The 17,420-nt window shown below is 36.9% G+C and overlaps 1 protein-coding gene across 11 annotated transcripts in view; it reads right to left on the bottom strand.

Annotated features, from left to right (window-relative positions):
- Nucleotides 1-17,420, bottom strand: part of DNAJC10 (DnaJ heat shock protein family (Hsp40) member C10) — a 95,052-nt gene that overhangs the window by 56,189 nt on the left and 21,443 nt on the right. For all 11 annotated transcript variants that reach the window (XM_059054587.2, XM_067026427.1, XM_067026426.1 and 8 more), the window contains 3 exons: nt 4,035-4,078; nt 3,245-3,382; nt 95-184 (listed from right to left, as the gene is read on the bottom strand). In XM_059054587.2, the coding sequence (XP_058910570.1) occupies nt 95-184; nt 3,245-3,382; nt 4,035-4,078 (272 nt within the window). The remainder of the gene's footprint in view (nt 1-94; nt 185-3,244; nt 3,383-4,034; nt 4,079-17,420) is intronic.

Below are 17,420 nucleotides of genomic sequence, written 5' to 3'. Positions count from 1 at the left end.
CAAAATGAATAAAACAAATACTGATTTTACAATGTTAAGATCTGAAATGTTACCAACATTTTTTAAATACTATTTATTATTAAAAAAATATTACCTCTAGTGTGTTTGCCGAAAGTAGTTCAAAATCTGGAAGGTTATGCATTATTTCCAAATATATTTCTTTAGCATCCAATGAATTAAGAAACTAGAATTAAAGAGAATTATATTGTAATCTTTTTAATCAACATTCACTTATTTTAGTGTCTTAGTTTTTCAGTTTTCAGAGAAAGAACTTTTAAGGAAAAAAATCATAGAAGTTACACAGTTTTTAAGCTAATTATCCTAAGTGTTGTCCTTTTCCAAAAAAAAGGACAACTGGGCTGTTTCTTTAAAAAATAGTGATGTAAAATAAATTTCATTATTAGGTGTTTCATTACCTGGAATTTTCTATTAACTGTACTGCATATTCTATGATAATCCTCAAAATAACCTGGAGTGACCTCTGGCTCACTGGGAAAAAGCCATGGTATGTTCAGTTTATTTTTAATGTTAACATGTTTTACAGAATACCAATGCTTTACGAATTCTTTAAAAATTGTTAAAACACTAGAATATTTGGTGATCTAAGATGCTTCATACCCCAATCAATAATTAATAGGAATTAAGATAAGAAAAACTTATTATTGGAAAACAGGAATGGACTTTGTTTATTAATAGAGATTTTTAGAAATAATGTACCAAAACCAAACCACTTAGGAGTTTTACAGAGTAAAATGTATATATATAAAAGAAATTTTAAATTATTTTAGATCTAGGTCTCTTATTTAAAACAAAACAACTGAAATAGACACATCTCAATTCTAACAAACCTTCTTTATTTCTGTCCATATTTTATCCTCAGCATATTTTTCTCACAGAACTCTCTTTGCTCTTCTACTTCTCATGGAAGCAGCTGCTATTACAAAGAGTGCAGCAATAGTTACATCCAGAAAATGTATACAGGGGTTGATGAAACAGTTTATTGTATATCTTTAAGTATAATAAACTATTTGTTTGAAATTCATGTTACTTGAAAGATCTAAAACTCCATTAAAAACTTGTAGGAACTACCACTGTATTCACAGTTTAATTGTGTTCAACGTGAGAATAATCAATAGAAACAATGTCTATAAGTACAGAAAACTCAGATTTTCAGCTTAAAAAAAAATCTATAGTATGTTCTCAAAAATCTATGAAATAACTTGTTACCAAAGGGCTTAAAAGGCCAAAACAGAAGACTTTCATGTCTCAGTACTATAAGCTCATTCACTTTAGTGACATTCATGAAGATTTAACTAAAAATATTCCCACAGAAGCTTATATAAATATGTAAGTTACAAATCCAGTAGAACCTCCTTAAAAACCTGTTTGTTTTAGAGTAAAATATGGCAGTTACGTCTAGAAGGGTACTACTGTCCAGCCTCTGAATTTCACCTGCCAGACATATTTAGCTGGCAGTGTTTTACATTTTTTAAAACTTGAATGCTTTTAGGAGGGACAGGGACTTCTAATTCGTCACTCTGTGTTGTCACATTTCTAATATCACTCATTTATGTTTCCTAAGATCATATCTGAGCTTGCTGTTTTATATCAAAAAGCCCAAAGACCTCACTGAAATATGAGATTGTAGTACTGAAGGCAAGAGCCTAAAAGTGTTGGCCAGGGTACAGGCAGTCCTCATGAGCTAATGGCACAGTGTAAATAAACCCAACTTTTCTGGGCATTCTGGCAATATGAACTGAATTTAAAATTGCTGCAGACATCTCATTCTGAACAGGTAATGGAAGAAGCACACAAAGGTGAACAAGATGGTTCATTACAACACTGCTTACAATCATAAAAATGTAGAAACAAATATCTATCAAGAGAGCACTGATTAAACTCAGTATGTTACATTTAGTCAATGGATTACTATTCAGGAATTGTTGATGTATTTTTGATTGATGTATATATTTAGAGGAATTATTGTATATACTACTTACTATTCAGGAACACACACACACAATATAAGGCACATAAGTAGGCACTATATATAGTACTTATGTGCCAAATATTCTAGGCATTTAGGATATATCAATGGAAAATCCAAACTTAAAATTTACTGAAGAAAAATAATGAAAGAGTAAATAAATAAGTAAATTACAGTGTATGTTATAAGGAGATAAGTGCGATGGAGGTGGATTATGGAAAGATTTTAAAGACACAGCCACAGATTTCCCTGATGAAAACAGTATAGGTTATATGGTATGAGAAAAAGAGGGGTCAAGAATGACTCCCAAGGTGTTTGGCCTTAACGATAAAAGATGAAGTTTTCATCAACTGAGATGGGGAAAAACTGGGTTCAGCAGATGTATGGGGAAGTATCAGGAGTATAGTTACAGATCTAAGTTCAAGACATCAATTAATATCCCAGGGGAAATACTGCATGGGCTGGAGAATATCTATGTCTGGGCCAAAGACAAAACTGGTGAGTTGTCTACATGAAGTCATAATTGTATGTACATATAGGTAGAGACCTGGAAGGGTATGTACCAAGATTTGATGGTGCTTGCCTATAGGTGATTTAATTTTAATGAACTTTGCCTCTTTCTTTATACATTTATATACCAAATATGAATTTCTGTAATGAATATGTATAATCTTGTCAATACCAAAAAAGGAAAAATTAAAATACAGAAAAGAAAACTAAAGGTAGTCTGTCTTATATCAGTCTTTTTTTCTTTGTGGGTTCTCTAGGGACCTATCCGATATCCCAGTATTTGTCTCAGCTCCTTGACAAGTATCTTGAACCTCAGTTTCCTCATTTATAAAATTAGGAATGTGAACCACACCAGTAGATTGCCAAACTGAGTTTACACCGGAATCAAACAGGGTACTTTAAAAAAAACAGACACCAGATTCCATCTAAACCTACCAATGATTTATATTTTAACATTAGAAAATATACAAATAAATGGAAACCAATAAATATTCATTTAACCTGAGAATGTATTCCATACCTTTGGGTTTTTAAAACTGTAATGGTTTATGCCAGTTTAAAAATAATCCTTATAGCTTAACTTTATAAACTGAAGTATTAAACAGAATCCCAGAAATTAAATATTTGTCCTAAACAATTAAGTGTCCTATAATCAGATGATATAAATTAGTTCATTGTTTTGCTCATTGTTTACAAAATGATGTATTTAATTATGTGTGTGTGTAAAGAAATTAAAGTGATTCATACCAAAATGCCACTTTTCTCTTTGTTATTTAAAGTGGCTCCAGGAGGAAAATACGCAGTAGTACTTGTTGTAATGTCCAAACTTTTACAAAGGTTGTCCTGGGTGGCACAGTCCATCCATCCTACATTAACAAGACCATCCTAAAATGGAAAGATACAAAAAATCGTGTTGTAAGTGGAAGAAAAAGTTAAAAGGATTTATATTTAGCAAAAACACAACTTTTCTACTATTAATTAAACTTTTAAAAAGAACACTCAAAAAATGATGCAGATTTGAATAACATGATTAATAAATTTAATCTAATATATATAAAAATTACACCTTACATAGGAAACATTTTCAAGCATACACAGAACATTAACAATCTTCGTAAATGGCAAACTCCCAACCCATAAGGCAGCTTCAATAGTGTTAAAGTATCAACAACACACAGACTGCACTCTCTAACCATAATATGATGAGGGCTAAATAAGTAAAATAACAAAACGACAAAAAATAAAGTTTAGAAATGACAAAAGCACTAATATATAACTTTCTGGTTAAAGAGGAACTCTAATGGGATACTTAGAAGTGAATGATAACGAAAGCACTACATGTTAAAATGTATTGAACACAGCTGATTAATTAGAAAGAAACTTACAGCTATGAATAAATACATTTATCAGAAAACAAGAAAGATTACAAATAAATGAGATAAATGCTTAAGAAACCACCAAAGAAAATATGTGGAATCAGTTTTAAAATGTGTTTCTTAACATGGTGATACAATTTTACAAAGTAATTGATGCTTACCAACATCCCACTTAACCTGAGACGTGTCTGTGAGGTCAAACAATCTGGTGGGGGAAAAAAAACTTATGAGGCAATTTCAGCTTAAGTCTGTACTTTCATTTGCTGTTCCCCCAAACCATCATGTTGATTCTTAGGTAATTAGTTGGGTTGTGCTGGTAAATACTGAGACTTTTATTTACTAGGTACACACAGAGGTCAATGTCTTATTCTTCTCTCTCCCCTTAGTTTCTCAGGATTTCCAGCTAAAGAAAAAAGAAGGAATTTCCTCTCAAGTACCTCTTTAGGAACTTATTCTCAAATGTCTCCTCCTATCAACAGTCCGCTTTATCCAAGGGATCTCATGATTTGGGGTAATAAAATGTAATGCCTATTGATAAATAACAATATGTGCAGAATCCTTAAAATACAATACAGTCTTAGAATAGCTTTTTCACTATTTTAATGTAAGTCCTATAAATATGAATGCTATGATACAATGAGATAGATTTAGAAGAAAGGGAGATGCAGCATCACAGAGCTCACAGGGATAGGTAAAATCAATCTACCTACAGTAAAAGTAAAATAATGTCAGAAAGCTTTAAAAGTTTTCCTTATGTGTGGAATGGAGAGAAACATGTGCATTAGGCCAAAACGAGAGAAAACCCCTCAATGACAGACTAAGTTTAAGGGTGATTTTTGCTGCAAGGCAATACATTCCTAAGATGGGCCTTACCCCATGAGGTGAGTGGCTGATTTTATCTGCAAGGCAATACCTTTCCAACACAGCAGCATAAAGGCTGAGAGGTGAAGTACGGGGAAAAGATCCATGTTGGGATTAAACATATGAAAATGCATTAATTAATTAGGATATTTTCTAACACTAGGACCAATTTTTAACCAATCTTATTGCTTGAATACAGTTTATGTTTCTGTAGGGTACTGAACTTCCAACTTAATTTACTAGGGGAAAGGGTCCTAGAAACGTAAAGTTATCATCTTCAAATATATACTTTTCTTTTTTTTAAGGTCGCAGCACGTGACATGTGGGATCTTAGTTCTCTAACCAGGGATTGAACCTGTGTCCCTTGCATTGGGAGTGCGGAGTCTTAACCACTGGACCACCAGGAAAGTGCCCCAAATATATACTTTTATGAGGCAAACGTACATTTCTGAAATGAATACATATGAGGGAAAGTCAGTAACTGCAAAAAATTATTTTGTGAGGGTTGTTATCTGTCAACAACTAATTATTTTTTCAAAGTGTCAAAAACATTTGTAAGCTATCTGATGGTATAATTTATCATAAGTGTAATTAAGCTGAGAAATTTTCCCAGTTAACATAAACCACATGATACTTTACAAAATTAATAACTGTAGAGGAGAGATCAAGATGGTGGAGTAGGAAGACATAGAGCTCACCTCCCCTGACAACATACCAAAAATACATCTACATGTGGAACAATTCTCATGGAAAACTAACTGGAAAATGGCAGAAGAACTCCTATAAAACCAAGGCTGCAAGAAAGACTTCCATATAACCAGGTAGGATGGAGAAGGCATAGGGTTGGGACCCCCATCTGAGAGGGATCTGAAAGGAAGAGAAGGTCCCCATGGGCAGACCCTCAATGTGGGGAGCAAGTGGGCTGAGCCACAGACTGGGCATTCCAGTCCTGGGGTCCTACAAGGAGGAGAAAAGCACCCTTGGCTGCTGGGAAAACTGCTAGGACAGACAGAAGGGCTAGAGGAGCCTAGACTCTACTCATGAGGAGCACGCATGTGCTGGTTTACCAAAAATCAGGGCGGAGAGAGTTTTGTATTGGCAGCTGCCACTTTGCCACACTCCCCAATCCAAGCTGGTTGAACATCCCGCTCCCGCTCACTCCATACCACAGCCTGGTGCTAGATTTGGGCCAACCAAGCCCTGGGAGAAGACTTGGTCTAGCTATGCAGAGACAGACTGCTGGTCCTGGGATGTGATCTGGGTGGAGTGGAAATGGCCAATGTCAGCACTTGCTCAGGCAGTGCCGCAGGAGCACCCCGCAGTTTGCCTCCCAGTGGAGCCGATGCTCTGGCTCCACCCACTCCACATAGCAGCTTAGCCTTGGAGCTGGGGCAGACAGGTCCTGGGAGAAGACTGCCACGGGGTCAGCCCAGTGCTCTGGTGGTAGCACAGCCACCTTAATTCCTGCAGCCACTACACCCCAACCCCCAGCCCCAGCCACTCCACACCACAGCCTTGCACTAGATCTGGGATAAACAGAAGAACGGATGAGACCTTGGGCTGGTTCTGACTGGAGCGTCAGACAGCTACAGAGGTGGTGTACTGGTTCTTTGTGAGCACATGGGCCTCACTTACTTCAGCAATCACCTCCTTTGGGGGCAGGGCACCACTCAAGGGGAATGGAGCCTGATTGAGCCTGACCCTCAGGGCATTTACTCCAACAGCTGGGGAGCAGACCCTGTCCCTGACAGGGTGGCAACAGCTATGCAGCAAAGAGGAAGTCCCACCTCACACCCTGCACAGTCTTTAGATCCCCCAAAACCAACCAAACCCCCTATCTAGGTGATAACGACCAGCATACCCTGAAGAAAGGCATGGCTGGTGTCCATCGTACACACAGAATCTACACAGAGATGCTACCACATAAAAACACCCCTTTAAGACCATAATAGATAATCATTTCTCCTAAATTCAGAGACAGAGACAGTTAAGTAAAATGAAAAGGCAGAGGAAATACTCCCAATTAAAAGAGCAAGAAAAATCCCCTGAAACAAATAATGAAACAGAGCTCACCAGTCTACCAGACCCCAAGTTCAAAAAGGTGGTAATAAAAACGCTAAATGGGGCTTCCCTGGTGGCACAGTGGTTGAGAGTCCGCCTGCTGATGGCAGGGGACACGGGTTCGTGCCCCGGTCCGGGAAGATCCCACATGCCACGGGGCGGCTGGGCCCGTGAGCCATGGCCGCTGAGCCTGTGTGTCTGGAGCCTGTGCTCCTCAATGGGAGAGGCCACAGTGGTGAGAGACCTGTGTACGGCAAAAAAAAAAAAAAAAAAAAGAATTTTAAAAATTAAGAATAAAAAATTAAGAATTAAGAATGATCAATATAAATGCAGATCACTGTAACAGGGAACTAGAAACTATAAAGATGAACAAAACAAGAATAGATAATTAATTCAACTTCTAAGATAAAAAGAAATCTAGAAGCAATGTACAGCTAACTAAATGACACAGAAGAGTGAATAAGTAAGCTGGAAGACAGAATAATAGAAATCACCCAATCAGAAGAGGAGACAAAGACAGTGAAAAACAAAATGGAAGGAACTTACAAGATCTATAAAATAATATAAAATGTGCCAACCTATGCATAATAGGGGTTTGAGAAGGAGAAGAGAGAAGGGGATCAAAAACTTATCTGAAGAAACTATGGCTGAAAATTTGCCAAACCTAAAGAAGGAAACAGATATCCAGGTACAAAAAGCACAAAGGGTCCTAAACAAGATGAACCCGAACAGACCCACAAGATATATCATAATTAAGATGGCAAAACTTAAAGACAAACAGAGCATTCTAAAGGCAGTGAGAGAAAAACAAAGAGTTAATTACAAGGGAACCCCCATAAGGCTATCAGCTGATTTGCCGGTCAGAAGGGAGTGGCATAATATACTAAAAGTTCTGAAAGGAAAATACCTGCAACCTAGGATACTCTATACATCAAGATTATCATTTAGAACAGGAGAGATAAAGAATATCTCAGACAAGCAAAAACTGAAAAGATTCAGTAATACTAAACCTACCCTAAAAGAAATATTGAAGGGTCTTCTCTAAATGGAAAAGGAGCAAGAAACTATAGGAAAGAGAAAATCAAAATAGGCAAAGCAAATATATAGTAAGAATTGAAGATCACTTAAATAAGCTAGTATGTAGACTAAACAGTCAAAAAAATTGTAAAAGTAACTCTATAATAAAGATAAAAGAATAAGTATAAACATGTAAGATAGGATATCAAAACTGCAAAGTTATCAGGGAGGGGAATAAAAAATATACATCTTTTAGAACGTGTTTGAATTGAATGACTGTCAGTTTACATCAAGTAGATAGTTACAGGTCAACATACCTGAATTCCACGGTAACCACAAATCAAAAACATAAAATAGATTCACAAAGACCAAAAAGAAAGGAAGTCACGCATACAACAAAAGAAAATAATCAGACCAAAAGAAAAAACAAAAAGAATAAACAAAGAACTACAAAAACAACTGGAAAACAGGGATTAAAATGGTAATAAGTACAAACCTATCAACTACTTTAAATGTCAACAGACTAAATGCTTTGATCAAAAGAGTGGTTGATTGGATAAAAAAACAAGAACCTGAAATATGCTGTCTACAAGAGACTACTTCAGGATAAAAGACACACACAGACTGAAAGTGAGGAGAAGGAAAATGATACTTCAGGCAAATGGGAATGACAAGAAAGTGGGGGTAGCAATATTCGTATCAAACAAAGTAGACTTTAAAACAAAGGCCATAAAAAAAGACAAAGAAGGGCATTATATAATGATAAAGGAATCACCACAAGAAGAGGGTATTATACTCATTAATACATATGCACCTAATATAGGAGCACATAAATATATAAAGCAAATACTAAAAAACATAAAGGAAAAAACTGACAAAAATACAGTAATAGTAGATTTAACACTCCACTGACATCAATGGACAGATCATCCAGACAGAAAATCAAGAAGGAAACAGTGGTTTTAAATGATACAACAGACTAGTAGATTTCTACAGAATACTACATCCCCTGAAAATCCCAGAACACACATTCTTTTCAAGTGCACATGGAATGTTCTATAGGACAGACCACATGCTAGGTCATAAAACAAGCCTCAACCAATTTAAGAGGACAGAAGTTATGTCAAGCAGCTTTTCTGAACCATAATGATATGAAATCAGAAATTAACTATGGAAAGAAAAACAGAGAAAGAACAAACATGTGGAGGCTGAACATGCTACTAAGAAGCAAATGGGTCAAAGATGGAATCAAAGAAGAAATTATAAAATACCTTGAGATTAAGGAAAATGAAAACACGTTACAAAATCTCTGGCATGCAGCAAAAGCAATTCTTAGGGGGAAATCCACAGCGATGCAGGCCTTCCTCAAGAAACAAGAAAAATTTCAAATGAACAATCTCACCAACCACTTAAAAGGATTAGTAAAAGAAAGACAAAGTGCAAAGTCAGCAGAAGGAAGGAAATAATAAAGATCTGAAAGAAATAAAATAGGTCAGGGTTTTAAAAAAGCAACAAAGATCAATAAAACCAAGGGTTGATTTTTTGAAAAGATAAATAAAATCAACAAGCCAGGCTCATCAAGAAGAAAAGAGAGGACCCAAATAAACAAATTAAGAAATGAAAGAGGAGAAATAACTGATATCACAGAAATACAAAAAATCAGAAGAGAAATACAATGAACAGTTACATGCCTACAAACTGGACAACCTAGAAGAAATGGGCAAATTTTTAGAAACATACAGCCTGGCAAGACTAAGTCAAGAAGAAACACAGTTTGAACAGCCTAATAACTAGAACTGAAACAGAATCTGTAATAATAATTAAAAGAAAAACTTTCTGCAAACCAAAGTCCAAGACCAGATGGCTTCACTGAAGAATTCTACCAAACATAAAGAACTTAAACTAATGCTTCTCAAACTATCCCAAAAAATTGAAGAGGAGGGAACACTTCCAAATTCATTCTATGAGGCCACTATTACCCTAATTACAAAACTAGACAAAGACATTACAAAAAAAAAAAGTTACAGGCCAGTATCTATGATGAATATAGGTGCAAAAATCCTCAACAGAATATTAGCAAGCTGATTCCAACAATACCTGAAAAGGATCATACACCATGATCAAGTTGGATTCATTCCAGGATCACAAGGATGGTTCCACATATGCAAATCAATCAGTGTGATACACCACATTAACAAAAGGAAAGACAAAAACCACATGATCACATGATCATCTCAGCAGATGCAGAAAAAGCATTTCACAAAATTCAACATCCGTTCATGATAAAAACTCTCACCAAAGTGGGTGTAGAGGGAACATATTATGACATAATAAAGGCCATTTACAACAAAGCCACAGCCAACATAATACTCAGTGGTGAAAAGGTAAAAAAGCCTTCCCTCTAAATCCAGGAATAAGACAAGGATGCTCACTCTCAGAGATTCTATTCAACAGAGTATTAGACGTCCTAGTCACAGCAATTAGATAAAGAAAAGAAATAAAAGGTATGCAAATTGGAAGGGAAAAGGTAAAACTGCCACCCTTTGCAGATGACATACAATACTCTATATACAAAACCATAGTCTTCACCCAAAAAAGTATAAGAACTAATAAAGGAATTTGGCAAGATAGCAGCATACAAGATTAATATACAGAAATGTCATGTTTCTATACACTAAAAATGAAATATAGGTTAAAAAAAATCCCACTTAAAATCTCATCAAAAAAATTAAATACCTAGGAATAAACGTAACCAAGGAAGTGAAATACCTACACGCTGAAAACTATAAATCACTGGTAAAGGAAATGAAAATGATCCCAAAAAATGAAAGATATCCTATGCTCTTAGATGGAAAGAATTAATATTGTTAAAATGGATATACTACCCAAAGCAATCTACAGATTTAATGCAATCTCTATGAAAATACCATGACATCTTTCACAGAATTAGAACAAATAATACTAAAATTTATATGAAAACACAAAAGGCCCAGAATTGCCAAAACAATTCTGAGGAAAAAGAACAAAGCTGGAGGCATAACCCTTCTCAACTTCAGAATATACTACAAAGCTACAGTAATCAAAAAGCATGGTATCAGTACAAAGACATATAGATGAACAGAGAGCCCAGAAATAAACCCACACACCTACAATCAATTAATCTATGACAAAGGAAACAATATAGAGAAAAGACAGTCTCTTCAACAAATGGTGTTGAGAAAGCTGGACAGCTACATGTAAATCAGTGAATTTAGAATACTCCCTCCCACCATATACAAAAATAAATTCAAAATGATTTAAAGGAGAGAGTAATCAAGATGGCAGAGTAGTAGGATGTGATGCTTACCTTCTCCCACAAATACATCAACATGTGGAACAATTCCCACAGAATATCTACTGAACACTGCCAGAACACCTCAAACTGCTGAAAGGGCAAAAAAATCTCCCTGTAACCAGGAAGGAAAAAAGAAAAAAAAAAAAGCAAAAAGGAATCAAGACAGAACCTGTGCCCCTGGGACGGAGCTGTGAAAGAGGAAAGGTGCCAGCCCCTCTGGTGGGGAGGACAGAAGGGGAGCTTTAGAGACTTGGAGGAGAGTGCAGCAGCCAGTTTGTGGCAGCCAGAGTGAAGGAAGAACTGCAAAGACGGTCAGTGCCACCACTGCACTCCCCAGCCAGAGGAACGTGTCTGTCAGTGTGGGCAGGGGCTGGGTACTGGAACTCAGGCTTCCGAAATCAGAACTGGGGAGAGGACTGGGGTTGACTGTGTGAAGACAGCACTGGGGGGTGCTGGAATCCAGTGCGACCATGGCTGGTGATGTGTACAGAGGAAGCCTGGAGGCCAGCTGCCATTATTTGGGGGTGCATGAGGGGAGAGGAGGGATGTGGGTTGTAGCCTTTTTCCCTGTGCACACACTTGCAGAGGGTAGGGCACTGCAGGCAAGGGATCCAGGGGACGTCACAAGCTGCCACCACTGGCTGCCCAGATGCCAGGGGCAGTTGCAGGTTGCTGCCGCCTCCCTCCCGGACCTCAGGAGTGGTTGCAAGCCACCTCTGCTCCCACTGCATGCTCCAGGGGGGTGCCTGAGCTGCTACTGCTGCCAAAAACCCCAGGACTGGGCACCAGCCACTGCATCTGCATACCCCCTATCAAGGGGATAACAACAAGCACATGCTGAGGAAAGAGGTGACAGGCATCCACACTAAAAACAGCCCCTACAACAAATAAACCCACACAAGCTACACAGGGACGCCCCCACGTGTAAATAGTCATTCAAGACCACAAGATAATTGTTTCTCCTAAACTCAGGGAGTAAGAGAAATATAACTAAAATGAAAAAGCAGAGGAACCACTTCCAGTTAAAAGACCAAGAGCATTCCCCTGAAAGAATAATGAAATAAACCTCTTCAGTCTAATAGACACCGAGTTCAAAAAGAAGGTATTGAAAATACTGAAGAAATTAAGAAAGGCTATCAACAGAAATGCAGAATAGTGTAAAAAGGAACTAGAAACTATAAAGAGGAACTAAGAAAAATTAGAAAACTTATTTGCTGAGATGAGAGCTGAGTTAAAGCAATGAAAAACAGAATGAATAGTGCAGAAAAACAGATAAGTGACGTGGAAAACAGAATAATGGAAATCACCCAATCAGGACAGCAGACAGAAAGCCAAATGAAAAAATAATGAAAGCAATATAAGAGACCTACAGGATAATATAAAGCAGTGGTCCCCAACGTTTTTGGCACCAGGGACTGGTGTGGAAGACAATTTTCCCACCGATGGGGGTGGGGGGTGGGGTGAGGTGGGGTTAGGGTTCAGGTGGTAATGCAAGTGATGGTTCAGGTGGTAATGTGAGTGAGGGGAAGCTACGGGGAGTGAAAGATGAAGCTTCGCTCACTTGTCTGCCGCTCACTTCCTGCTGTGCGGCCCGGTTCCTAACAGGCCACGGTGGTTGGGGACCTCTGATATAAAGCATGCCAACCTATGCACAATAGGGATTCCATAAGTGGAATAAAGAGAAAAAGGGATGGAAAGTGTATTTGAAGAAATTATGGCTGAAAACTTCCAAAACCTAAAGAAGTAAACAGATATCCAGGTACAGGAAGCACAGAGGGTCCCAAACAGACCTACATCAAGACATATGATAATAAAAATGGCAAAAGTTAAAGAGAGGGTTCTAAAGGCAGCAATAGAAAAACAAAAGTTAATTACAAGGGAACTGCCATAAGACTATCAACTGATTTGTCTACAAAAACACTGAAGGCCAGAAGGAACTGGAAAGATATATTCAAAGACCTGAAAGGGAAAAATCTATAACCTAGGATAATCTACCCTGTAAGATTATCATTAGAATAGAAGGAGAGAAATAGAATTTCTCAGGGGACTTCTCTGGCAGTCCAGAGGTTAAGAAAGACTCTGCACTTCCACAGCAGGGGCATGGGTTTGATTCCTGGTCCAAGAACTAAGTTCCTGCATGCCATGTGACGTGGCCAAAAAAAAAAAAAAAAAATCATCAGAGAGAAAAGAAGCAAGACTCTATAGGAAAGTGAAAATCACCACCTCAAAGTAAGTCATTTAAATAAGCCAGTACACAAATTAAAAAAAAAAAAAAACAAACTTCTGTGAACGTGATGATAACCACAATGAACAGCAAAAGGATGAACATGAAGATGTAAAAGGGGACATCAAAAATCATAAGATATGGGAAGTAAGAAAATGTGTATATGCTTTTTTCCTAGAATATATTTGAGCCTATAATACTACCAGTCTAAGGCAAGCATAAATAGGAAGGGTTAATATCCTAGAAATGCAGGGTAACCACAAATCAAAAACACACAATAGATTCACAAAAACCAAAAAGAAAAGAACACAAGTATAATACAAAAGAAAATCATAAAACCACAAAAGGGTCATCCGTTTACAATGCTTGGTGTCAGTTTATTTATCTCTTGTAAAAATAAAATACAGTGTGCATGTGTGAACAACAACAAAAAAACCCCACAGGGCTTCCCTGCTGGTGCTGTGGTTAAGAGTCCGCCTGCTGATGCAGGGGACATGGGTTCGTGTCCCGGTCCAGGAGGATCCCACATGCCAAGGAGCGGCTGGGCCCGTGAGCCATGGCCGCTGAGCCTGTGCGTCTGGAGCCTGTGCTCCGCAAAGGGAGAGGCCACAATGGTGAGAGGCCCGCGTACCACCAAAAAAAAAAAAAAGAAAGTGAGGGGACAGAAAAAATATATTTCATATAAAAGGAAATGATAAAAAAGTAGTTGCAATGCTCATATCAGACAAGATAAATTTTAAAACAAAGATCATAAAGAAGAACACTATATAATGATAAAAGGATCAATACAAGAGGACTTCACACTCATCAACATACATACACCTAATACAATAGCACCCAAATACATAAAACAAATATTAACACAGATAAAGGTAGAAATTGATAGGAATACAACAGTAGCAGGAGACTTTAACACCACACTCACATCAATGCACAGATCTTCCAGACAATCAATAAGGCAACAGAGACCCTACATAATATAACAGAACAGCTAGACATAACTGATATTTTCAGAACATTACATCCCCCCAAAATCAGAATACACATTCTTTCCAAGTGTACATGGAGCATTCTCTAGGACTGACCACATACTAGGGCACAAAACAAGCCTCAACAAATTTAAGAGCATAGAAATTATCTCAAGCATCTTTTCTGACCACAATGGCATGAAAGTAGAAATCAACCACAAAAAAAGAAATGAGAAAAAAACGATTACATGGAGACAAAACAACATGCTACTAAAAAACCAATGGGTCAATGATGAAATCAAAGAGGAAATTAAAAAATACCTTGGGACAAATGACGATGCAAACACAATGATACAAAATCTCTGGGATGCAGCAAAAGCAGTTCTTAGAGTGAAGTTCATAGTGATACAAGCTTTCCTCAAAACACAAGAAAAATCTCAAATAAAGAAACTAACCTACCACTAAAAATTAGAAATTAGAATTAGAAAAAGAACAACAAAACCTAAGTCAGCAGAAGGAAGGAAATAATAAAGATCTGAGAGAAAATAAATAACAGAGATTAAAAAAAAATTTTTTTAAATCAATAAGACAAAGAGCTGGTTCTTTGAAAGGGTAAAGAAAATGGACAAACCCCTGGCAAGGCACACCAAGAAGAAAAGAAAGAGAACACAAATAAACAAAATAAGAAATGAAAAAGGAGAAATCCCAACTGATACCACAGAAATACAAAATACTAAGAACAATTATATACCAACAAATTGAACAACCTAGAAGAAATGGACAGGTTTCTAGAAACATACAGCCCACCAAAACTGAATCAAGAAGAAATAGATAATTTGAAAAGACCAATCATTAGAAGTGAAAAGAGAATTTGTAATTAAAAAACTACCTACAAACAAAAGTCAAGGACCACAGAGCATCAAAGGTGAATTCTACCAAACATACAAAGAAGAATTTACACCAAACCTTCTCAAACTCTTCCAAAAAACTGAAGATGAGGGAACACTCCCAAGAACATTCTATGAAGCCACCATCACCCTGTTACCAAAACCAGACAAAGACACAACCAGAAAAGAAAATTACAGGCCAATATCTTTGATAGATATAGATGCAAAAAACCTCAACAAACGTTAGCAAACCAAATCATACAACACAAAAAGATCATACACCATGACCAAGTGGGATCCATCCTAAATTCACAAGGATGGTTCAACATGCACAACTCAATTAATGTGATACACCACATAAACAAAAGAAAAGGCAAAAACCACATGATCATCTAAACAGATGCAGAAACAGCAGTTGACAAAATTCAGCATCCATTCATGATAAAAACTCTTACCAAAGTAGGCACAGAGGGAACATATCTCAAGATAGTAAAAGTTATTTATGACACACCTATAGCCAATACAATACTCAATGGTGAAAAAAATGAAAGCCTTCCTAAAATCTGGAACAAGACAAGGATGCCCACTCTCACCTTTTCTATTCAACATAGTATTGGAAGTCCTAGCCATAGCAATGAGACAAGAGAAAGAAATAAAAGATATCCAAATTGGAAGAGGTAAAATTGTCATCATATGCAGATGATATGATACTATATATAAATAACCCTAAAGACACCACACAAAGACTACTAGAACTGATAAACAAATTCAGCAAGGTAGAAGGATACAAGGGTAACATACAGAGAAGCAAGAAGAACTACAATCCTGCAGCATGTGGAACAAAAACCACATTCATAGAAAGAAAGACAAAATGAAAGGGCAGTGGACTATGTACCAGATGAAAGAACAAAATAAAACCCTAGAAAAACAATTACATGAAATAGACATAGGCTACCTCCCAGAAAAAAAATTCAGAATAATGATAGTGAAGATGATTCAGGACCTCAGAAAAAGAATGGAGACAAAGATCAAGAAGATGCAGGAGATATTTAACAAAGACCTAGAAGAATTAAACAAACAAACAGAGATAAACAATACAATATCTGAAATGAATAACACACTACAAGGAATCAACAGGAGAATAACTGAGGTAGAAAAATGCATAACTGACCTGGAAGACAGAATGGTGGAAATCACTGCCATGGAACAGAATAAAGAAAAAAGAATGGAAAGAAAAGAAGACAGCCTAAGAGACCTCTGGTACAACATTAAATGCACCAACATTTGCATTATAGGAGTACCAGAAGGAGAAGAGAGAGAGAAAGGACCCGAGAAAATATCTGAAGAGATTATAGTTGAAAACTTCCCTAAACATGGGAAAGGAAACAGCCACCCAAGTCCAAGAAGAGCAGGGAGTCCCAGGCAGGAGAAACGCATGGAGAAACATGCTAAGACACATACTAATCAAACTGACAAAAATTAAACACAAAGAAAATGATTAAAAGCAACAAAGGAAATACGACAAATAACATACAAGGGAACTCCCATAAGGTTAACAGCTGATTTCTCAGCAGAAACTCTACAAGCCAGAAGGGAGTGCCAAGATATATTTAAAGTGATGAAAGGGAAGAACCTACAACCAAGGTTACTCTACCTGGAAAGGATCTCATGCAGATTCGATGGAGAAATCAAAAGCTTTACAGACAAGCAAAAGCTAAGAGAATTCAGAACCACCAAACCAGCTCTACAACAAATGCTAAAGGTACTTCTCTAAGTGGAAAATACAAGAGAAGAAAAGGGCCTATAAAAATAAACCCACAATTAAGAAAATGGTAATAGGAATATACATATCAATAATTACCTTAAATGTAAATGAATTAAATGCTCCCACCAAAAGACACAGGCTCGCTGAATGGATACAAAAACAAGACCAGTATATATGCTGTCTACAAGAGACCCACTTCCCTAGGGACACATACAGACTGAAAGTGAGGGAATGGAGAAAGATATTCCATGCAAATGGAAATCAAAAGAAAGCTGGTGTAGCAGTACTCGTATCAGATAAAATAGACTTTGAAAATAAAAAATGTTACAAGAGACAAGGAAGGACAGTACATAATGATGAAGGCATCAATCCAAGAAGAAGATATAAAAATTATAACTACATACGTACCTAACGTAGGAACACCTCAATA

Source organism: Kogia breviceps, chromosome 2 (assembly GCF_026419965.1).
Source record: "Kogia breviceps isolate mKogBre1 chromosome 2, mKogBre1 haplotype 1, whole genome shotgun sequence".
NCBI classification, from domain to species: Eukaryota; Metazoa; Chordata; class Mammalia; order Artiodactyla; family Physeteridae; genus Kogia; species Kogia breviceps.
This window is presented reverse-complemented; position numbering and strand designations above follow the sequence as displayed.